Below are 23,359 nucleotides of genomic sequence, written 5' to 3' on the forward strand. Positions count from 1 at the left end.
CGCTCCTGGGGCACTGGCTGACCCCCATCTTCTCCCCTCTCTCCTCTCCCTCTCCAGGTTCCCTGGTCCAGGCAGCGCTGACTCAGCCGCCCTCGGTGTCAGCGAACCCGGGACAAACCGTTCAGATCACCTGCTCTGGGAGTAGCAACAACTATGGCTGGTACCAGCAGAAGGTCCCTGGCAGTGCCCCTGTCACTGTGATCTACTACAACGACAAGAGACCCTCGGGCATCCCTTCACGATTCTCCGGATCCAAGTCTGGCTCCACAGCCACGTTAACCATCACTGGGGTCCAAGCCGAGGACGAGGCTGTCTATTACTGTGGTGGCTACGACAGCAGCATCAGTGCTGGCACGGTGACACAGAGCAATGGGGAACTGATACAAAAACCTCTTGCCATAGCAAGGGGACAGTGAGGAGTCTTTGCTGTCCCTGTTTGATGGTGAGGCAGGTCCCTGCCATGGCCCTGCCCTTGCTGCCCTCTGCTGCAGGTGCCTGTGCCTGGTGTCCTGGCTCAGCCGTCCCTTACAGCTCCAGGTCTGTGCTCATCCCCTGCCAGTTGGGGAGCAGAAGATCCCCGGCAGTCCTGTGGGTCCAAGGTACCCTGTGCTCCCCAGCTGACACCCATATCCCTGCTGGGTGCCTCCCTGCCCTCCTCCCAGATCAGCTGGGCCAGGAGACCTCAGGGCAAGCCCCCAGGGGGCTTCAGCCCTGCTGAAACTGTGGCCTCAGCACCAGGAGGTGGAACATCCCATGGACTGCACAGCTGGGCCAAAGCTTTGCCTTCAAACCCTGGGAAGGGACATTTCGTGTGGGTGCAGCATTTCCATGGCCATGCATGAGGCTGCTGGGGCAGAGCAGGGCTGGTCAGGGGCTGCTCTGTTGTGCCAGAAGAGGAGCCTGTGGGCTACTCCAGCATTGGCTGTGTTTGCCAGTGCTGTCCCCTTTGGGCTCATGCTCAGCCTGTGTAGGAGCTTCCCAGCACCTCTGGCCCCTGGGGAAGCCCCTGAAGCTGAGCAATGTCCCCCTGAGGGCCCATGACAGCAAGGGGCTGCCCAGCAACCCGAGCCTGTCCCTGTTCTGTGTCAGGAGCCAACGCCTGGTCACCTGGCACGTTGCTGGCCTCATGCCTCTCCTCCTTATGGTGCTCGCCCACAGCTCAGGTGCCCTGGCCAGACTCACTGCGCCCGACCGGGGACTTAGGGTACAGGGTCCCATACCACTGCTCAGGGAGGGCTGTGTTCCTGGGGCACTGGCTGACCCCCATCTTCTCCCCTCTCTCCTCTCCCTCTCCAGGTTCCCTGGTCCAGGCAGCACTGACTCAGCCGCCCTCGGTGTCAGCGAACCCGGGACAAACCGTTCAGATCACCTGCTCCGGGAGTAGCAGCAGCTATGGCTGGTACCAACAGAAGGTCCCTGGCAGTGCCCCTGTCACTGTGATCTATGCTAATGACAACAGACCCTCAGGCATCCCCTCACGATTCTCCGGATCGCAGTCTGGCTCCACAGCCACGTTAACCATCACTGGGGTCCAAGCCGAGGACGAGGCTGTCTATTACTGTGGTGGCAACGACGGCAGCAGCAGCTATGGTGTCTGCTGACCATGAGTGAGACCAAGCCTTGAAAGTCAGAGGAAGGTTTTCAGAGCTTCTCCCTCCTGGCCAAACATCGGTGTGGCTGTGGGGCTGAGGCAGGTTCCTGTCCCCTCTGCACAGCCATGGCTGTGAATGTCCTCTCTTTCATGTCCTAGAGCACTGGAGGTGACTCCTTGTCTCGGGACTATTGTCCTTGTCCCCACAAAATTCACAGCGTGGCCTTGTCTGACACCCCACTGTCTCTTGCTCCTGATGACCGTGTCTTCCTGCTGCTGCTCGAGCTGCCTCTGTGCTGGGATATGCTGGGCTGGGCTCTGTGAGAGATGAGAAACCAGGCCTGCGCAAAACTAAGAAAAACAGCCTGAGAAAGCAAAAGTTGAGGCTGATCGAAGGAATGCCTCAAACACTCGCAAGACAAAACTATGAGTCACAGTGTGGATAGTGTGGAGGTTGAAGCTAATAAGGCTGCCCGAATTACACAAGATGCAGCTGGAGGAGGGAGCCCTGTGGAGATAGGATGGCTCTGCTCTGGTGCACCTGGCCAAATTTCAAGGGGCATCTGTCTGGTGAATGACCTTTGTGTCATTATCCACGAAATGCATATTAAAGTTAACACCCCTCAATATTCTAACGAGGGCTAACATGATCATGCTAATTACATCATCCCATGAAACACCTTACCCCTCCCCATATATGGGATACATAGGTACGTGGGTCGACCTAGGGGACGCCCCCAAGGAAAGTGTGTATAAATCAAGGTGGGGGGAAGAAAGGGGGGGGCCCTGGAGAGAGCAGTGAAGCAAAGAAGACGGATGCAAGCGAAAAAGATGGATGCCTCCTGGAACCTTCGCTGGCGGGATCAGCGCAGAAACCCAGACCGGTGATCTGTATTTCCCCATTCCCTCTACCTCCCTCTTTTCCCTTTTCCATTAAGAAATGGAAGGCATATTTTATTGCTTGCCACAACTTGCTATATACTTAGCCAATTATCATGTGTTCAATTAGTACATTGTGGGTAGTTAATAAATGTTTGGACTTGGAGATTTGTTGTCCGCTCCACTGGGAAGTTGTGAATCTAAGTCACTTGTCTCCCTCATCTGAGCGGGATCTGCTCTGCTCTGCTCATCATCAGCCTCTGCTCCCCAAAGTTTCCTGTGACCGTGTCTGGGTGTCTTCTCTGACTGTGGCACTCTCTGGCCCACTGCCTGGAGAGGGCTGTGCTCCTGGGGCACTGGCTGACCCCCATCTTCTCCAGTCTTTCTCCCTCTCCAGGTTCCCTGGTCCAGGCAGCGCTGACTCAGCCGCCCTCGGTGTCAGCGAACCCAGGACAAACCGTCCAGATCACCTGCTCCGGGATTAGTGGCAGCTATGCTGGCTGGTACCAGCAGAAGGTCCCTGGCAGTGCCCCTGTCACTGTGATCTACTGGAGTGACCAGAGACCCTCGGGCATCCCTTCACGATTCTCCGGATCCAGTGGTGTGGAGAGCTCTGCCCGGGGGTGTGGAGAGCTCTGCCCGGGGGTGTGGAGCTGGGCAGGGGGGGCGTTTGCCCTCATGCTCCAGAGGCAGCAGAGGCCAGAGCGCTTCTCCCCATCCCCGTGGTGCTGCTGAGAAGTGGGAGCGCCTGTGCTGCCGGAGCAACCCTGGCCCCTGGGGCGGGAGATCTCGGGGCACCAGCCCGCAGTGGGGGTGCGCTGTGGGCAGCGGGTGCTGGCGTGGCGCTGCGGGCTCATGCAGGGCTGGCTGTGGGTGCGGAGCCCCCCGGAGAAGTACCAGGGCGGGAGGGGAAGGGGAGCGCAGCTGGAGGAGCTGTGCTGCCACAGAGGGATGCTCTAAGGGTGGGGGGGTGTGGGGGTGATGCCCCCGGTTGCAGGCCGGGCTCGATCCATCTGGTCCCAGTCTTGTGGCTTCTGAGCGAAAGCTGCTCGTGGTGCTCTGGTGTGGAGCGGGAGCTGGTTTTCCCAGGTGAGTGCCCAGGGAACAGACAGCCCAGGGTGGTCCTGGTGCCTTTGGTAGCCAGAGAGGAGCCTGCAGTGGGCAGGGGGCGCACTGGCACAGGAGCTGTCAGTGCATGTTGGGGGTCACATTTGCATGGAGGGGCCATGTCCGGGCAGGTGGGGCTATAAGAGGGAGTTGGGGTTCGCAGCACAGCCCCATCATGGTGGGGACTTGGAGGTGGTGGGATTGCGCTGTGGCCTGGCCCCTCTCCTCCACACAGCGCTTGCCCATGGCCACAGGGTTCCTGTCCCCCTCCCGCTGCCTAGGGAGGGCTGTGTTCCTGGGGCACTGGCTGACCCCCATCTTCTCCCCTCTCTCCTCTCCCTCTCCAGGTTCCCTGGTCCAGGCAGCGCTGACTCAGCCGCCCTCGGTGTCAGCGAACCTGGGACAAACTGTCCAGATCACTTGCTCTGGGAGCAGCTGGAACTATGCCTGGTTCCAGCAGAAGGTCCCTGGCAGTGCCCCTGTCACTGTGATCTATGCTAACGACAAGAGACCCTCGGGCATCCCTTCACGATTCTCCGGATCGCAGTCTGGCTCCACAGGCACGTTAACCATCACTGGGGTCCAAGCCGAGGACGAGGCTGTCTATTACTGTGGTAGCTGGGACGACAGCAGCAGTGCTGGTCAGTGTGATGGAGGCACCAACTCTGGCATTCCCCCTCCAATTGCTGTTGCCAGTTGTCTTTGCAGAACCCTCATGTTATGGCATTGGGGTCTGTGTTCAGGTTTGCATGGACAGGCCATCCCCAGGCGAGTGGGAGCTTAAAAGGGAGTCGGGGTCCGCAGCAGAGGCCATCGGTGTGGGGACACGGAGCTGGTGGGATCGCATCATTGCCTGGGTCCCTCTTTGTGGGAATTAAGAATTGGTAGTTAGCAAAATGTAAACTGACGTTGAGGTTAGAATAATGATTGTGGATAACTGAGGCAATATTACAGAACAGTGTGTTGTGAGTGTGAGAAACAGCAGGTCAGAACACCACCTGCAGAGCGTGGTGAGCGTGTGAGCAGTAAACAGACAAAACCTGAAGGTCAGTAGGATGCAGAAGTAAAAATGAGCCTATGTAAACAAGTGGTGATAAATTGGGAGCTTGCATACGTTGTGGCAACATTTACTCCTGGCAATGCTCCCCCTTCAACAAAATGGAGTGAGTTTGTCATGATTCAGCGCGTTGCCCTGATTCCGGCTGGTCCGAGACCAGCACCTCTTATCCTTGCAGTGCTCACCCACGTCTCAGGTGCAATGGCCAGACTTGCTGTGCCTGTCTAGGACCTCTGGGCACAGGGGCCCATCCCCCTGCACAGGGAGGGTCGCGCTCCTGGGGCACTGGCTGATGCCCGTTTTCTCCCCTCTCTCTTCTCCCTCTCCAGGTTCCCTGGTCCAGGCAGCGCTGACTCAGCCACCCTCGGTGTCAGCGAACCTGGGACAAACCGTTCAGATCACCTGCTCTGGGAGTACCTACAGCTATGGCTGGTTCCAGCAGAATGTCCCTGGCAGTGCCCCTGTCACTGTGATCTACTGGAGTGACCAGAGACCCTCGGGCATCCCTTCACGATTCTCCGGATCCACGTCTGGTTCCACAGCCACGTTAACCATCACTGGGGTCCAAGCCGAGGACGAGGCTGTCTATTACTGTGGTAACTACGACAGCAGCAGCAATGCTGGCACGGTGACACAGAGCAATGGGGAACTGATACAAAACCTGCCATCGCAGGGGACAGTGAGGAGTCTCTGCTGTCCCTGTTTGATGGTGGGGCAGGTCCCTGCCATGGCCCTGCCCTTGCTGCCCTCTGCTGCAGGTGCCTGTGCCTGGTGTCCTGGCTCAGCTGTCCCTTACAGCTCCAGGTCTGTGCCCGTCCCCTGCCAGTTGGGGAGCAGAAGACCCCTGGCAGCCCTGTGGGTCCAAGGTACCCTGTGCTCCCCAGCTGACACCCATAGCCCTGCTGGGTGCCTCCCTGCCCTCCTCCCAGATCAGCTGGGCCAGGAGACCTCAGGGCAAGCCCCCAGGGGGCTTCAGCCCTGCTGAAACTGTGGCCTCAGCACCAGGAGGTGGAACATCCCATGGACTGCACAGCTGGGCCAAAGCTTTGCCTTCAAACCCTGGGAAGGGACATTTCGTGTGGGTGCAGCATCTCCATGACCATGCTACTGGGGCAGAGCAGGGCTGGTCAGGGGCTGCTCTGTTGTGCCAGAAGAGGAGCCTGTGGGCTACTCCAGCATTGGCTGTGTTTGCCCAGTGCTGTCCCCTTTGGGCTCATGCTCAGCCTGTGTAGGAGCTTCCCAGCACCTCTGGCCCCTGGGGAAGCCCCTGAAGCTGAGCAATGTCCCCCTGAGGGCCCATGACAGCAAGGGGCTGCCCAGCAACCCGAGCCTGTCCCTGTTCTGTGTCAGGAGCCAACGCCTGGTCACCTGGCACATGGCTGGCCTCATGCCTCTCCTCCTCATGGTGCTCGCCCACAGCTCAGGTGCCCTGGCCAGACTCACTGCGCCTGACCGGGGACTTAGGGTACAGGGTCCCATCCCACTGCCTAGGGAGGGCTGTGTTCCTGGGGCACTGGCTGACCCCCATCTTCTCCCCTCTCTCCTCTCCCTCTCCAGGTTCCCTGGTCCAGGCAGCGCTGACTCAGCCGCCCTCGGTGTCAGCGAACCTGGGACAAACCGTTCAGATCACCTGCTCCGGGGGTGGCAGCAACTGGTATGGCTGGTTCCAGCAGAAGGTCCCTGGCAGTGCCCCTGTCACTGTGATCTATACTAACGACAAGAGACCCTCAGGCATCCCTTCACGATTCTCCGGATCGCAGTCTGGCTCCACAGGCACGTTAACCATCACTGGGGTCCAAGCCGAGGACGAGGCTGTCTATTACTGTGGTGGTGTCGATAGCAGCAGCAATGCTGGTCAGGGTCACGGTGAAGCTGAGATTGTTTTTTCCCTTGTATTCATTGCTATACCTTCCCCTGCATCCGGAAGAGCTGTGGATGGTGGGCAGTTTGGAGCCTTGGGTCTTGTGGCTGTTGTGGCTTTTGCTTTGCAGGGTTTGTCAGCAATGCTGTCCTGTGGCCACCTCTGCTCTGGTGCCCATGCTGTGCTGGAGATGCCCTCATTCCCTCTGTCACACACACACTTGACACAGCTTCTCACAGACTGGGGACTCCCTGCCCTGCAGCCCCTGGCTGCTGGCCTGGACGTGGCCCCACCTGGGGCATGGGCAGGGGTGTCTCCAGGCTGCCGCAAACGCTGGGTGCCCATGGCAGGCCATGCCCCTGGGCTGCCCCCTCTCAGTGACTCAGGGATGAGGTGTGCCCCGAGGGTCAGCAGGCAGGGAGAGGCTCCAGGCTCTGCCTACAGCCTCCCCTCAGGGAGTGCCTGGGCTGGGGGCTGCAGCCAGGGTGTCCCATCCATGTGCTTGCAGGCAGAGGAGTTCTGTCCCTGTCCCACTGCCCGGGGAAGGCCGTGCTCCTGGGGCAATGGCTGACCCCCGTCTTCTTCCCTCTCTCCTTTCCCTCTTCAGGTTCCCTGGTCCAGGCAGCACTGACTCAGCCGCCCTCGGTGTCAGCAAACCCGGGACAAACCGTCCAGATCACCTGCTCTGGGAGTAGCGGCGTCTTTGCTGGCTGGTACCAACAGAAGGTCCCTGGCAGTGCCCCTGTCACTGTGATCTATATCAATGACAAGAGACCCTTGGGCATCCCTTCACGATTCTCCGGATCCAAGTCTGGCTCCACAGCCACGTTAACCATCACTGGGGTCCAAGCCGAGGACGAGGCTGTCTATTACTGTGGTAGCTCTGACAGCAGCAGCAATCCTGGTCAGCGTGATGGAGTCACAGACTCTGGCATTCCCCCTCCCCTTGCTGATGCCAGTTTTCCTTGCAGAACCCACATTCTCTGGCCTTGGGCTCTGGGTCTCTAATCACAAGCCCTGTATTGCTGCCCAGGGAGGGCTGTGGTCCAGGGGCACTGGCTGACCCCCATCTTCTCCCCTCTCTCCGCTCCCTCTCCAGGTTCCCTGGTCCAGGCAGCGCTGACTCAGCCACCCTCGGTGTCAGCGAACCCGGGACAAACCGTCCAGATCACCTGCTCCGGGGGTAGCGGCAGCTATGGCTGGTACCAGCAGAAGGTCCCTGGCAGTGCCCCTGTCACTGTGATCTATGGGAACACCAACAGACCCTCGGGCATCCCTTCACGATTCTCCGGATCCAAGTCTGGCTCCACAGCCACGTTAACCATCACTGGGGTCCAAGCCGAGGACGAGGCTGTCTATTACTGTGGTGCCTTGGACAGCAGTGCTGATCAGCACCCACGTGCCCAGCAGCGTGGCCGTGGATGGGTGCTGTGGGTTGACCGTTACTCTCTGCTGTGCGCGGGTGGCAGCGATAGTGGCGATGGTGCTGGGGGATGTGGAGTGGCAGAGCTCCTCGCTGTGCAGGCCTTGGTGGGGCTGGTTGCCCCTGCCCACAAAATATGATGTTGGCACTGGTGCTGTGTGTTAATTTACTGTTGGGTAGCCATCGTGCCACGAGACCAGCTCTCTCCCTTCCCAGGGAGCGCAGTGGGGCTCCCCTGTTACCAGGGTTTTACTTAGCCCACGTGTTGGGCACGACAGCCCGGCACTGGTGTGTCTGGGGCGGCTTCCTGGGCCCTCAGTGGGACGAGTTGCAGCAGCTTCTTGAAGTCATTTTGCTTTCTGGTGTCTTCCCAGAAGCTGCATGCTACTATTTCATAGGAATTCAGACTCGTGGAGGCACTGTCAGCTTAAATGTCTGAGCCTGGCACGACTTGGGCTGTTCAGCAGCCTCGAGGGCTGTTCTAGGCTAAGAGCAACTCTGCCCGAGACGCTGTTGTCAGTGCCTGCAAACCGCCGTGGTTCCCACATCCCTGCAGCCCCTGGCAACCCCGGCTGTTAGAACACACAAGCACAGGGTATGTTAATAGCAAGAAGTGTAAGCTCCTTGGGAAGATGCACAAAGAGTGTTTTCTTTCCAGGAACGTCATCCCTTCGTTTGTGCTGATGGATATCCAGGCCTCCACCGTTGTGGCTTATGTATACCAACTACTTGAAGAGGATGTGAAAGTAGAAAGAATTGAGTTCAAGAAGTACTGAATCGTGTTCAAAGCTGCTCGTTGACTTCTCGCTGCCTTTCGTTCCTGCTCTTTCCAGTCAAGTCTGAGTGGAGGCAGGCCACGAGGGGGTGCTGCTGCTCTGGCGTGTTGGACTGTAAAGCAGCCAGGAGGCTCCATTGCTTGTGAGCTTGTAGGAAAACGTTGAGTCTTGGTTCCCAACCAGAACTTGAAGCAGAAGAAACTGCTGATGAAGAGAAAGAGGCCTGTGGGAACTCTGCTGTGTCTGAGGAGGAGCTGCTGCATTCGTGGCCTGAGGGAGCCAGAGAGGGTGGTGGTGTCTTGTCATTGAACCTCTTGTGCAAAAGGAACGTAGACTAATAAATCCCTGTCTTCGTGTGTCTGGGTCCTACTCACTGTGGTTCTAAGAGGTGAAGGGGGTCTGGGATTTGGAGTGAGGGGGCTCTGAGGGCTGAAAGGAAGCTGCTGTTTGCTTCCTGAGGCATTTCAGGATCTGTCAGAGCTGCCCCAGGGCTCTGGCTGCTTGGGCAGGTGCATCCCACCACCTGTTTGGGGCATCAGGGAAAGGGGAGGCGGGTCTGGGAAGGGTGGTGTGGAGAGCTCTGCCCGGGGGTGTGGAGCTGGGCAGGGGGGGCGTTTGCCCTCATGCTCCAGAGGCAGCAGAGGCCAGAGCGCTTCTCCCCATCCCCGTGGTGCTGCTGAGAAGTGGGAGTGCCTGTGCTGCCGGACAACCCTGGCCCCTGGGGCGGGAGATCTCGGGGCACCAGCCCGCAGTGGGGGTGCGCTGTGGGCAGCGGGTGCTGGCGTGGCGCTGAGGGGTTGTGCGGGGTCGGCCGTGGGTGCAGAGCCCCCTGGAGAAGCACCAGGGCGGGAGGGGAAGGGGAGCGCAGCTGGAGGAGCTGTGCTGCCACAGAGGGATGCTCTAAGGGTGGGGGGGTGTGCGGGTGATGGCCCCGGTCGCAGGCTGGGCTGAGGCAGCTGCAGAGGATGCTTCAGCAAGGGCGGGTAGAAAAGCGTTGCTGCCATCCCTTGGCATGTGTCTTGGCTACGGTTGTGTTTGCCAAAAGCAGAGTCAAGGAGCAATTTCCCGGACCCCTCGATCCAGCTGGTCCCAGTCTTGTGGCTTCTGAGCGAAAGCTGCTCGTGGTGCTCTGGTGTGGAGCGGGAGCTGGTTTTCCCAGGTGAGTGCCCAGGGAACAGACAGCCCAGGGTGGTCCTGGTGCCTTTGGTAGCCAGAGAGGAGCCTGCAGTGGGCAGGGGGGGCACTGGCACAGGAGCTGTCAGTGCATGTTGGGGGCCACATTTGCATGGAGGGGCCATGCCCCGGCAGGTGGGGCTATAAGAGGGAGTTGGGGTTCACAGCACAGCCCCATCGTGGTGGGGAGTTGGAGGTGGTGGGATTGCGCTGTGGCCTGGCCCCTCTCCTCCACACAGCGCTTGCCCACGGCCTTTGGACACAGGGGTCCTGTCCCCCTCCCGCTGCCTAGGGAGGGCTGTGTTCCTGGGGCACTGGCTGACCCCTGTCTTCTCCCATCTCTCCTCTCCCTCTCTGGTCTCTAAGCAGGGCCTGTTCAGCTGCCCTCAATGTACGTGTCCCCAGGAGTAAACAGCTGGATCTCCTGCTCCCAGATTAAGAACATCTATGGCTGGTTCCAGCAGAAGGTCCCTGGCAGTGCCCCTGTCACTGTGATCTATGATAGCACAGAGACCCACGGGCCTCCCTTATCAATTCTCTGGACCCAGATCCGGCTCCACAGGCACATTAACTATCAGTGGTGTCCAAGCTGAGGACAAGGCTGTCTATTACTGTGGTGGCAACAATGGAGACAGCAGCTATGGTGTCTGCTGACCATGAATAAGAGAAAGCCTTGAAAGTCAGAAGAAGATTTTCAGACATTCTCCCTCCTGGCCAAACATCGGTGTGGCTGTGGGGCTGAGGCAGGTTCCTGTCCCCTCTGCACAGCCATGGCTGTGAATGTCCTCCCTTTCTTGTCCTAGAGCACTGGAGGTGACTCCATGGCTGTGGACCGTTGTCCCCATTGTCCTTGTCCCCACAAAATTCACAGCATGGCTTTGTTTGCCACCCCACTGCCTCCTGCTGCTGCTTGAGCTGCTGCTGCGGTGGGATGCACTGGGCTGGGCTCTGCTCCCTAAGGTTTACTGTGACCTTGTCTGGATGTCTTCTCCCCTGATTGTGGCACTCCCCCTCCTGCTGCCCAGGGAGGGCCATGCTCCTGGGGCACTGGCTGACCCCTGTCTTCTCCCATCTCTCCTCTCCCTCTCCAGGTTCCCTGGTCCAGGCAGCGCTGACTCAGCCGCCCTCGGTGTCAGCGAACCCGGGACAAACTGTCCAGATCACTTGCTCCGGGGGTAGCAGCAGCTACTATGGCTGGTACCAGCAGAAGGTCCCTGGCAGTGCCCCTGTCACTGTGATCTACAACAGCAGCCAGAGACCCTCGGGCATCCCTTCATGAGTCTCTGGATCCAGGTCTGGCTCCACAGCCACGTTAACCATCACTGGGGTCCAAGCTGAGGACGAGGCTGTCTATTACTGTGGTAACTGGGACGGCAGCAGCAGTGCTGGTCAGCGTGATGGAGGCACCAACTCTGGCATTCCCCCTCCAATTGCTGCTGCCTTTTTGCAGAACCTTCATATTTTGGTCTTGGGGTCTGTGTCCAGATTTGCAAGGATGGGCTGTGTCCAGGCAAGTGGGGGCTTAAAAGGGAGTCAGGGTCTGCAGCACAGCCCCAGCGTTGTGGGGACACGGAGCTGGTGGAATCGCGCCATGGCCTGGGTCCCTCTTGTCCTTGCAGTGCTCGCCCACGTCTCAGATGCAATGGCCAGACTTGCTGTGCCCGTCCAGGACCTCTGGGCACAGTGGCCCATCCCCCTGCACAGGGAGGGCCGTGCTCCTGGGGCACTGGCTGACCCCTGTCTTCTCCCCTCTCTCCTCTCCCTCTCCAGGTTCCCTGGTCCAGGCAGCGCTGACTCAGCCGCCCTCGGTGTCAGCGAACCTGGGACAAACCGTCCAGATCACCTGCTCCGGGAGCAGCTATGGTTATGGCTGGTTCCAGCAGAAGGTCCCTGGCAGTGCCCCTGTCACTGTGATCTATCGCAACACCAACAGACCCTCGGGCATTCCTTCGCGATTCTCCGGATCCCAGTCTGGCTCCACAGGCACATTAACCATCACTGGGGTCCAAGCCGAGGACGAGGCTGTCTATTACTGTGGTAGCCGGGACAGCAGCAGCAGTGCTGGTCAGGGTCATGGTGATGCTGAGATTATTATTTTCCCTCCTGTTTGTTCCTCTGCTTCCCCTGTGTGGGAAAGAGCTGCAGAGGGTGGACAATTGCACTCTTTTGCACTCGCGGCTGTTGTGGCTCTTGCTTTGCAGGGTTCTGCCTGCAACTCTGTCCTGATGTCACCTCCCCTCTGGTGCTGCCCATGCACCTACTTCCCTGCCCCAGGGACCTGCAAGCATTGGTTTCTGTGGAGCAGTAGTGGCGTGCTGCTGGGCAGGGGGAGTTTCTGTCCCTCTTGTGTCTGGGAGCCTCTCCATGGAGATGAGCAGAGGTGGGCTTTGGGGGAATTCATGGGCTGGGTAGGGACCCACTGGCTCTGGGAAACTGTCCATTGCAGGACTATGCTGTATGCCATCAGGCACTGTATCCCCCCATTCCATTCCCCCCCAGCACTCTGAGCCTGGGCTGCAGCTGGGGATGTTTCTTTCTCATCCCAAGGGGTGTGGAGGAAACCAGGAGCCAGAGCCCGTGTGCCCTGGGTGCTTTGTGCTGCTGTGGGGAAAGGAGGTGTATGGGGAGAGGGTGTTTCTTGGGGCATATTTGAACATGGAAAGGCCCCAGTGGAGCTCATGCCCCCTGCCCAGGCAGTCCCCCATCTTTGTTCTCCAGGTTGGTGACTCTCACCAGACCATGCTGTGCTGGAGATGCCCCCATTCTCTCTGTCACACACCATCTCTCGACACAGCTTCTCACAGACTGGGGACTCCCTGCCCTGCAGCCCCTGGCTGCTGGCCTGGACGTGGCCCCACCTGGGGCATGGGCAGGGGTGTCTCCAGGCTGCCGCAAACGCTGGGTGCCCATGGCAGGCCATGCCCCTGGGCTGCCCCCTCTCAGTGACTCAGGGATGAGGTGTGCCCCGAGGGTCAGCAGGCAGGGAGAGGCTCCAGGCTCTGCCTACAGCCTCCCCTCAGGGAGTGCCTGGGCTGGGGGCTGCAGCCAGGGTGTCCCATCCATGTGCTTGCAGGCAGAGGAGTTCTGTCCCTGTCCCACTGCCCGGGGAAGGCCGTGCTCCTGGGGCAATGGCTGACCCCCGTCTTCTTCCCTCTCTCCTCTTGCTCTCTGGTTTCTATGCAGGGCCCACTCAGTTGCCCACGAAGTATGTGTCTCCAGGAATAAACAGCTGGATCTTCTGCTCCCAGATTAACAACAACTATGGCTGGTTCCAGCAGAAGGTCCCTGGCAGTCCGTTTGTCACTGTGATCTATACTAACGACAAGAGACCCTCGGGCATCCCTTCGCGATTCTCTGGATCCAAGTCTGGCTCCACAGGCACGTTAACCATCACTGGGGTCCAAGCCGAGGACGAGGCTGTCTATTACTGTGGTAACTATGAGGACAGCTATACTGGTGCCACGGAGTAATGGGAAAGTGATACAAATCCTGCTGCCATCACAGGGGCCAGTTAGGAGTCTCTGCTGTCCCTGTTTGATGGTGGGGCAGGTCCCTGCCATGGCCCTGCCCTTGCTGCCCTCTGCTGCAGGTGCCTGTGCCTGGTGTCCTGGCTCAGCCGTCCCTTACAGCTCCAGGTCTGTGCTCAATCCCTTCCAGTTGGGGAGCAGAAGACCCCTGGCAGCCCTGTGGGTCCAAGGTACCCTGTGCTCCCCAGCTGACACCCATAGCCCTGCTGGGTGCCTCCCTGACCTCCTCCCAGATCAGCTGGGCCAGGAGACCTCAGGGCATCACCCCAGGGGGCTTCAGCCCTGCTGAAACTGTGGCCCCAGCACCAGGAGGTGGGAACATCCCATGGACTGCACAGCTGGGCCAAAGCTTTGCCTTCAAACCCTGGGAAGGGACATTTTGTGTGGGTGCAGCATTTCCATGGCCATGCATGAGGCTCCTGGGGCAGAGCAGGGCTGGTCAGGGGCTGCTCTGTTGTGCCAGAAGAGGAGCCTGTGGGCTACTCCAGCATTGGCTGTGTTTGCCCAGTGCTGTCCCCTTTGGGCTCATGCTCAGTCTGTGCAGGAGCCCCCCAACACCTCTGGCCCCCGGGGAAGCCCCTGAAGCTGGGCAATGTCCCCTGAGGGCCCATGACATCAAGGGGCTGCCCAGCACCCTGAGCTTGTCCCTGTCCTATGCCAGGAGGTGGCCTGGTCACCTGGCACGTGACTGGCCTTGTCCCTCTCCTCCTCATGGTGCTCGTCCACTGCTCAGATTCCCTGGGCAGACTCACGGCACCTGTCAGGGGCCTTTGGGCACAGAGGCCCATCCCACTGTCTGGGGAGGGCCGTGCTCCTGGAACACTGGCTGACCCCCTTCTTCTCCCCTCTCTCCTCTCCTCTCCCTCTCCAGGTTCCCTGGTCCAGGCAGCACTGACTCAGCCGCCCTCGGTGTCAGTGAACCCGGGACAAACTGTCCAGATCACCTGCTCCGGGAGTACTGACAGCTATGGCTGGTACCAGCAGAAGGTCCCTGGCAGTGCCCCTGTCACTGTGATCTACTACAATGACAAGAGACCCTCGGACATCCCTTCGCGATTCTCCGGATCCAAGTCTGGCTCCACGGGCACATTAACCATCACTGGGGTCCAAGCCGAGGACGAGGCTGTCTATTACTGTGGTGGCTGGGACAGCAGCAGTGATGCTGTTGTGGTGACACAGAGAGATGTGGAAGTGAGCTACATAGGATTTTAAAAAGGAGATTCTCTGCCCTTCTCTCTCATGGCTGAGCAGGTATGTGGGGCTGGGGCACCTTCGTGTCCCCTCTGTATGGCTATGGCTGTGAATGTCCTTCTGATTGTACCATGCCATGAAGGAGGTGACCCTGGAGCTCTGCTTGTCCTGACAAATAGCACTGTGTTGCCCTGTCGCCTGCCCCACAGCCTCATGCTGCTGACAGCCACATCCTCAGGCTCCTGTCAGTTCTCCTCACAGAACCCCAGGGCTCAGACCTTGGGCTCTCTGCATGGGTCTGTTGGTCCCTATTTACAATTAGGAATTTTGGGCAAGGGGCCCCATACCACTGCTCAGGGAAGGCCGTGTTCCTGGGGCACTGGCTGACCCCCTTCTTCTCCCCTCTCTCCTATCCCTCTCCAGGTTCCTTGGTCCAGGCAGCGCTGACTCAGCCGCCCTCGGTGTCAGCGAACCTGGGACAAACCGTCCAGATCACCTGCTCTGGGAGTAGCAGCAACTACTATGGCTGGTACCAGCAGAAGGTCCCTGGCAGTGGCCCTGTCACTGTGATCTACAGCAACGACAAGAGACCCTCGGGCATCCCTTCACGATTCTCCGGATCCTTGTCTGGCTCCACAGCCACGTTAACCATCACTGGGGTCCAAGCCGAGGACGAGGCTGTCTATTACTGTGGTGGCAAAGATGGCAACATTGCTGATCTCATGGTGACACTGAGCCACAGGCAAGTGAGTCCTTGAGTGTCAAAGGGGTCAATTTTATCTTCTCCTGCCTCACAGCCAGGCTGGCCCCTCTCTCTGGCTTTGGGGTTTTTCCTTTTCCCTGCCGATGCCCTCCCCCATGTGCCCATTGTCTCAGGGCTGTGACTATGTCCCCAGGGGTCGGGGCCCTGGTGCTAGAAAGACCCTGGCTGGGCTCTTCCTGACTGCCCAATATCCACGTGAGGGGCAGAGGAGCCTGGGACAGTGTTAGGAGCTAGAGCCTGCGGAGCTGCCTGAGAAAAACTTTGCTGCGTTTCTGTTCCCCCAGACAGAGTCTTGCCTGGGGCCCTGTGGCCTTGCAGCCACCCTGGGTGTGTGGGTCTCGGTGCATGGGCATTTGCCACCCCATGGGAGCCCTGGGCACTGTGGCTGGGTAGGGAGAGCTTCTGCCTCAGCCCCTTACTCTCACACGGCTCTGGCTGAGCCACCCCCATGTCCGTGTCCTTGGGGCACAGCAGCTAGATCTAGGGCGGGAGTAGCAACAGTGCTTATGGCTGGTACCAGCAGAAGGTCCCTGGCAGTGCCCCTGTCACTGTGATCTACAAGAGCAACCAGCGACCCTCGGGCATCCCTTCACGATTCTCCGGATCCTTGTCTGGCTCCACAGCCACCTTAACCATCACTGGGGTCCAAGCCGAGGACGAGGCTGTCTATTACTGTGGTAGCGATGACGGCAGCAGCAGTGCTGACACATTGACACAGAGCAATGGGGAAGTGATACAAAAACCTCCTGCCATTACAGGAGCCAGTGAGGAGTCTCTGCTGTCCCTGTTTGATGGTGGGGCAGGTCCCTGCCATGGCCCTGCCCTTGCTGCCCTCTGCTGCAGGTGCCTGTGCCTGGTGTCCTGGCTCAGCTGTCCCTTACAGCTCCAGGTCTGTGCTCGTCCCCTGTCATTTGGGGAGGTGATGACCACCAGCAGCCCTCCTCCCATCCCTGTCCCTTGTTGCACTAGGACCCCCCTCCTCACTGGCACCTGTTCCCCACCACCCTCTTGTCCTGGAGCTGCCATGAGACGCTGCAGCTGCTGGTGGGCTTCTCCCTGGCCGGGAGGTGTCCAGCCAACACAGCCCTGCGCGAGCACCAGCACAGAGATGTCCAACGGCTCCTGCAGCCACAAGGCTCCTGCTGGAGCTGTGCAGCAGGGAGGGAGCATGACAACGCTGGGCTGTTTCAGAGGCCCTTGTGCTGCGGGGACGTGCAAGGGCTTGGCAGGAGGAGGTGTGGGCTGAGAATCTGTTGGTGCTGCCATGGGTGCAGCGTGACCAGCACGGCTGAGTGCAGGCTGGGGCAGCTCAGCTGACCTGGGCTGCAGGTGAGGGGCACCTGCCTGTGCTTGGACAGGACCTGCCTGCAGGAAGGTCTCTGCCTTGCTCCTGGGCATCGCCATGGGGGAGTACAGCCTGCTGAAAGCTCAGCCCCATCGTGGGTATTCAGGACTGTGCTGCTGACTGAGGGGCAAGGAAAAAGCTTCACCTTCAAACCCTGGGATGAGGAGTTTTGGGGAGCAAAGCCCTGCTGCTGGGAAGCCTGAGCAGTGACAGTCTACCAAGGGCTACAGCCCAGGGGAGCTTGTGGCTTCATGCCCAGGGACCCTGCCCACTGGAGCTGCCCCACAGGCACTGCAGTGTGCCCTGGGGATGGCCCGTGAGAGGCCTGAGCCAATCTGGAGAGCGCTGGGGTGTGGGGCAGAGCTCAAAGGCATGGGGTTGGGCAATAGCTCCTCAGATTGCCCCAGGCCGTGACAGGGCAGGAGAAGGGCTGGGCAGGGGGAAAGGCTGCAGCTGGACCTGAGTAAAGGAGAGATCTGTCCTGATGTCTGGAACTGGGGGGCAGAAAGTCATTGGTGCCACCCCATGCCATGTCCCCAGAGCTGTCTGCAGCTGGTGCTGCCCCAGCCCCTCTCTGTTCTGGGCGGTCCTGGCAGGATACAGCCCGAGGTGTAGAGTCACATTTGCATGGAGGGGTCATGCCCCAGGCAGACAGGCACTTAAAAAGGAGCCAGGGTCCAGGGCACAGCCCTATCAGTGTGGTGACACAGAGCTGGTGGGATTGTGCCATGGCCTGGGTCCCTCTCTTCCTCGCAGTGCTCGCTCATGGCTCAGGTGCCCTGGCCAGACTCGCTATGCCCAGCCGGGGCCTTCGGGCTCAGGGGTTCTGTCCCCAACCAGTTGCCCAGGGAGGGCTGTGCTCCTGGGGCACTGGCTGACCCCCATCTTCTCCCCTCTCTCCTCTCCCTCTCCAGGTTCCCTGGTCCAGGCAGCACTGACACAGCCGCCCTCGGTGTCAGCGAATTTGGGACAAACCGTCCAGATCACCTGCTCCGGGGTTAGCAGTTATAGTTATGCTGGCTGGTACCAGCAGAAGGTCCCTGGCAGTGACCCTGTCACCATGATCTACTGGAATGACAACAGACCCTCAGACATCCCTTCGCAATTCTCCGGATCCTTCTCCGACTCCACGGCCACGTTAACCATCACTGGGGTCCAAGCCGAGGACGAGGCTGTCTATTACTGTGGTCAGTACGAGGACAGCTATACTGGTGCCACAGTGACACAGAGCAATGGGGAACTGATACAAAAGCCTCCCGTCATCACAGGGGCCAGTTAGGAGTCTCTGCTGTCCCAGTTTGTTGGTGGGGCAGGTCCCTGCCATGGCCCTGCCCTTGCTGCCCTGTGCTGCAGGTGCCTGTGCCTGGTGTCCTGGCTTGGCTGTCCCTTACAGCTCCAGGTCTGTGCTTGTCTGTGGTCATCTGAGAAGGGGATGATGCCCAGCAGTTCTGTCCCTGCCCCACAGCCTGCAAGGTCCTCCAAATTACCCACTGGCACACATGGTCCTGCCAGGTGACTCCCTGCTCTCCTCCCAGATCAGCTGGGCCAGGAGCCCTTGGGGAATCATCCTGGGGTGATTCAGCCCTGCTGAAACTGTGGCCTCAGCACCAGGAGGTGGGAACATGCCATGGGCTGCACAGCTGGGCCAAAGCTTTGCCTTCAAACCCTGGGAAGGGACATTTTGTGTGGGTGCAGCATTTCCATGGCCACACATGAGGCTGCTGGGGCAGAGCAGGGCTGGTCAGGGGCTGCTCTGTTGTGCCACAAGAGAAGCCCATGGGCTACTGCAGCGTTGACTGTGTTTGCTCAGTGCTAGCCCGTTGGGCTCATGCTCAGCCTTGGCAGGAGCCCCCGAGCACCTCTGGCCCCCGGGGAAGCCGCTGACACTGAGCAATTTCCCACTATGACCCCAAACAGCAAGGAGCTGCCCAGCACCCTCACTCCATGCCCATCCTGGGTCAGGAGCTGCTGCCTGGTCACCTGGTGCCTGGCTGGCCTGGGCCCCTCTCCTCCTCGTGGTGCTCGCCCACAGCTCAGGTGCCCTGGACAGAATTGCTGCACCTGGCCAGGGCCTTTGGGCACAAGGACACCATCCTGCTGCCTGGGGAGGACTGTGGTCCAGGGGCACTGGCTGACCCCCGTCTTCTCCCCTCTCTCCTCTCCCTCTCCAGGTTCCCTGGTCCAGGCAGCGCTGACTCAGCCGCCCTCAGTGGCAGCGAACCCAGGACAAACCGTCCAGATCACCTGCTCCGGGAGCAGCTATGGTTATTATGGATGGTATGAGCAGAAACCTGGCACTGCCCCTGTCACTGTGATTTATAAGAGCAACATCCCTTCGTGATTCTCTGGATCCTTGTCTGGCTCCATGGGCACTTTCACTATTACTGGGGTCCAAGCCAAGGATGAGGCTGTTACTGTGGTATCTGGGACGGCAGCAGTGCTGACCGGGGTGATGAAGCCACTGACTAATGGGGAATTGAGACACAGACCTGCACATCAAAGAGGAAGGTTTTAAGCCCTTTTCCCTCATGGACAAGCAGATTTGTGGCTGTGGAGCTGAGGCAGGTTCCTGTCCCCTGTCCAAGCACATGACTGTGAATGTCCCCATATCCATACCCCAAGGCACAGGAGGTGACTCTGGGGCTGGGGGTTCCTTTTCTCCATCTCTATAATAGGAAACACCTCATCCCCAGCCCCACTGCATTTTGCTCCTGGCAGCCCCAACCTCCTGCTGCTGCTGAAGCTGCCTCTGCTGGGTTGCTCTCAGCCAGGCCAGGCTCTGCTCCCCAGACATTTCTGTAGCCCTGACCAGGTCCCGTTCCCTGTGAGGGTGTTGTTTCACTTCCCTGCTACTGCCAAGTCTCCTTGTAGGGCCACGGGTCTCTAGTCTTCAGCTTTGTCTGTGGGGTTGTGGGTCCCTCTGTGGCATCAGGACTGTTCGACATTGGAGACCTGTCCCTCTGCCCGGGGAGGGCCGTGCTCCTGGGACACTGGCTGACCCCCTTCTTCTCCCCTCTCTCCTATCCCTCTCCAGGATCTGTGGTCCAGGCAGCACTGACTCAGCCGCCCTCAGTGTCAGAGAACCTGAGACACATTCTCTGAATTACATGCTCTGGGAGTAGCAATGAATATGGCTGGTTCCAGCAGAAGGTCTCTGGCAGTGCCCCTGTCACTGTGATCTATGAAAGCACAAAGAGACCCTCGGGCATCCCTTCGCGATTCTCCGGATCCAAGTCTGGCTCCACGGGCACATTAACCATCACTGGGGTCCAAGCCGAGGACGAGGCTGTCTATTACTGTGGTGGCTGGGACAGCAGCAGTGATGCTGTTGTGGTGACACAGAGAGATGTGGAAGTGAGCTACATAGGATTTTAAAATGGAGATTCTCTGCCCTTCTCTCTCATGGCTGAGCAGGTATGTGGGGCTGGGGCACCTTCATGTCCCCTCTGTATGGCTATGGCTGTGAATGTCCTTCTGATTGTACCATGCCATGAAGGAGGTGACCCTGGAGCTCTGTTTGTCCTGACAAAAAGCACGGTGTTGCCCTGTCGCCTGCCCCACAGCCTCATGCTGCTGACAGCCACATCCTCAGGCTCCTGTCAGTTCTCCTCACAGAACCCCAGGGCTCAGACCTTGGGCTCTCTGCATGGGTCTGTTGGTCCCTATTTACAATTAGGAATTTTGGGCAAGGAGCCCCATACCACTGCTCAGGGAAGGCCGTGCTCCTGGGGCACTGGCTGACCCCCATCTTCTCCCCTCTCTCCTCTCCCTCTTCAGGTTCCCTGGTCCAGGCAGCGCTGACTCAGCCGCCCTCGGTGTCAGCGAACCCGGGACAAACCGTCCAGATCACCTGCTCCGGGGGTAGCAGCTACTATGGCTGGTACCAGCAGAAGGTCCCTGGCAGTGCCCCTGTCACTGTGATCTATGATAACACCAAGAGACCCTCGGGCATCCCTTCACGATTCTCCGGATCCAAGTCTGGCTCCACAGCCACGTTAACCATCACTGGGGTCCAAGCCGAGGACGAGGCTGTCTATTACTGTGGTAGCTACGACGGCAGCAACTATGCTGCCACGCTGACACGGAGCAATGGGGAAGTGATACAAAAACCTCTCCCCATCACAGGGACCAGTTAGGAGTCTCTGCTCTCCCCGTTTGATGGTGGGGCATGTCCCTGCCTTAGCCCTGCCCTTGCTGCCCTCTGCTGCAGGTCGCTGTGCCTGGTGTCCTGGCTGAGTCACCCCATAAAGGCCCAGGTCTCTGCCTGTCTCCTGCCCTGATCTCGGGAGGGGATGTGCAGCACTTGGAAACATGCCACTCCATTGCCACATTACCCATCGGTGACGTCCAAGCTCAGGCAGAGGCTGTCTCTTACTGTGCTCTCTGGGACACCACACCAGTGCTGGTCAGCGTTATGGTGACTTCCAGCACTGGGAACATGAGGCCCAAACCCACTGTTGCCCCAGGACCATTTGGGTGTCACCTGCTGCCGCCACTGCTGTTGCTTGGACGAGGCATTGAAGCAGCATGTGTGCCTGTGAGGCAGCTCCAGCCGTGGGGCACCTGCTCTGCTCCAGCAGGTCCTCTCTGAGCTGACCACAGAGAGACAGCCCACCTGCAGCTCTGCCCTGCCTCTGCCCGCTGTGCTCTGTGCCCCGGGCACCTTGGAGTGGACAGCGTCTGGGACAGGGAGGGATTGTGGGCGTGGGGGCATTTCCCACAGATGCAGACATTCTTGGGTTGGGCATGATGTTGCCAAAGGTGGCAGCAATCCCTGTGCCCTGGCTTGGAGCAGGATTGGCCGGGGGCTGCCCCAACCACTGCGAGCAGAGTTCCTGGGATGCCCCGGCTCTGGCTGCGTTTGCCCAGCACCGGTCCACTGGGCTCGTGACCAGGTCATGGGGAGGCACTGCTGGAGCACCTGGGGCTCAGTGCCGGATGGCTCCTGTTGTGCTGGGGAGTGGATTCCTGGGAAGAGCAAAGGTCTTGACCTGTGGGGCTGGGCTGGCAGTGGAAGAGCCAGGGCAGAAAAGCAGAAGAGCATGAGGGTACCTTAGGTGGCTGGGACACCTGTAGCAAAGAAAGATGCCAACTGTACGTTCAGAAGTGCTGGGGTTTGACATCATACAGCCCTACCACAGGGAGCCTTGAGAGACACCTGCCCGTCCTTGCCCCCAGCATCTTGGCTCTTCTGTGCCCTTTGGCCCTGCAGCCCCTGGGCTCAGGCTGGTGGGGGGGGAGTCCGTGCTGGCATGTTTTGGGCTCTGAGCTGGGACGTGTCTCCGCTCTGTGCCCGGGGACAAGCCCCGCTGATCTGGGGTGGTGGGGCTGGGCATGGAGCGGGGAGGGAGGTGTGGAGAGAGAGACGCAGGCAGGATCCGGCTGTGAGCGTGGGGTCAGATTTGCATGGAGGGGCCGTGCCCGGGTGGGTGGGCGCTTAAAAGGGAGTCAGGGTCCACAGCACAGCCCCATCGGCGTGGGGACACGGAGCTGGTGGAATCGCGCCATGGCCTGGGCCCCTCTCCTCCTCGTGGTGCTCGCCCATGTCTCAGGTGACCTGGCCAGACTCTCTGCACAGGGGCTCATTCCCCTGCCTGTGGAAGACCGTGCTCCTGGGGCACTGGCTGACCCCCATCTTCTCCCCTTTCTCCTCTCCCTCTCCAGGTTCCCTGGTCCAGGCAGCGCTGACTCAGCCGCCCTCGGTGTCAGCGAACCCAGGACAAACTGTCCAGATCACCTGGTCCGGGGGTAGCAGCGGCTACTATGGCTGGTACCAGCAGAAGGTCCCTGGCAGTGCCCCTCTCACGGTGATCTACTGGAATGACAAGAGACCCTCAGACATCCCTTCACGATTCTCTCGATCTTTGTCTGGTTATACAGGCGTGTTAACCATCGCTGGGGTCCAAGCTGAGGATGGGGATGTCTATTACTGCGGTGGCTATGAGGACAGCTATACTGGTGCCATGGTGACAGAGAGCAAAGGGGAAGTGGTACAAAAGGCTCCTGTCATGACAGAAGGCGGTTAGGAGTCTCTGCTGTCCCTCTGTGATTGTGGGGCAGATCACCACCATGGCCCTGCCCTTGCTGCCCTGTGCTGCAGTTGCCTGTGCCTGGTGTCCTGGCTCGGCCGTCCATTAGAGCATCAGGTCTGTGCCTGTCCCCTGCCATTTGGGGAGGGGAAGACCCCCACCAGTCCCCTCTCTGTCCCAGTCTGTGTGTCCAATGTCCCCTGAGTTCCCCAGGTAGTAGCCAGGGGCTTGCCAGGTGACTCCCTGCTCTCCTCCCAGCTCATCTGTGCCAGGAGCCCCCAGAGCATCACCCCTGCGGGGTTCAGCCCTGCTGAAAATGTGGCCCCAGCACCAGGAGGTGGGAACATGCCATGGGCTGCACAGCTGGGCCAAAGCTTTGCCTTCAAACCCTGGGAAGCAATATTTCCCATGGGTGCAGCATCTCCAGCATCATCCATGAGGCTCCTGGGGCAGAGCAGGACTGACCCGGGGATGATTTGCTGTGTCACAAGAGCAGACTGTGGGCTACTCCAGCGTTGGCTGTGTTTGCCCAGTGCTGGACCATTGGGCTCGTGCTCAGCCTGCACAGGACCCCCCCAGCACCTCTGGCCCCCGGGAAAGCCCCTGGCACTGGGCAATCTCCCACTACAGCCCCTAG

The 23,359-nt window shown here is 59.5% G+C and overlaps 1 protein-coding gene across 1 annotated transcript in view; it reads left to right on the forward strand.

The window, feature by feature from the left end:
* Positions 1–1,136: 1,136 nt before the first annotated feature.
* The window catches only part of LOC141951382 (immunoglobulin lambda-1 light chain-like), a 36,220-nt gene continuing 13,997 nt past the window's right edge, over positions 1,137–23,359 (forward strand). The window contains exons 1-2 of the mRNA XM_074887529.1: positions 1,137–1,163; positions 3,925–4,216. Of these exons, the coding sequence (XP_074743630.1) occupies positions 1,142–1,163; positions 3,925–4,216 (314 nt within the window). The 5' untranslated portion in view covers positions 1,137–1,141. The remainder of the gene's footprint in view (positions 1,164–3,924; positions 4,217–23,359) is intronic.

Source organism: Strix uralensis, chromosome 17 (assembly GCF_047716275.1).
Source record: "Strix uralensis isolate ZFMK-TIS-50842 chromosome 17, bStrUra1, whole genome shotgun sequence".
In the NCBI taxonomy this organism is placed as follows: domain Eukaryota; kingdom Metazoa; phylum Chordata; class Aves; order Strigiformes; family Strigidae; genus Strix; species Strix uralensis.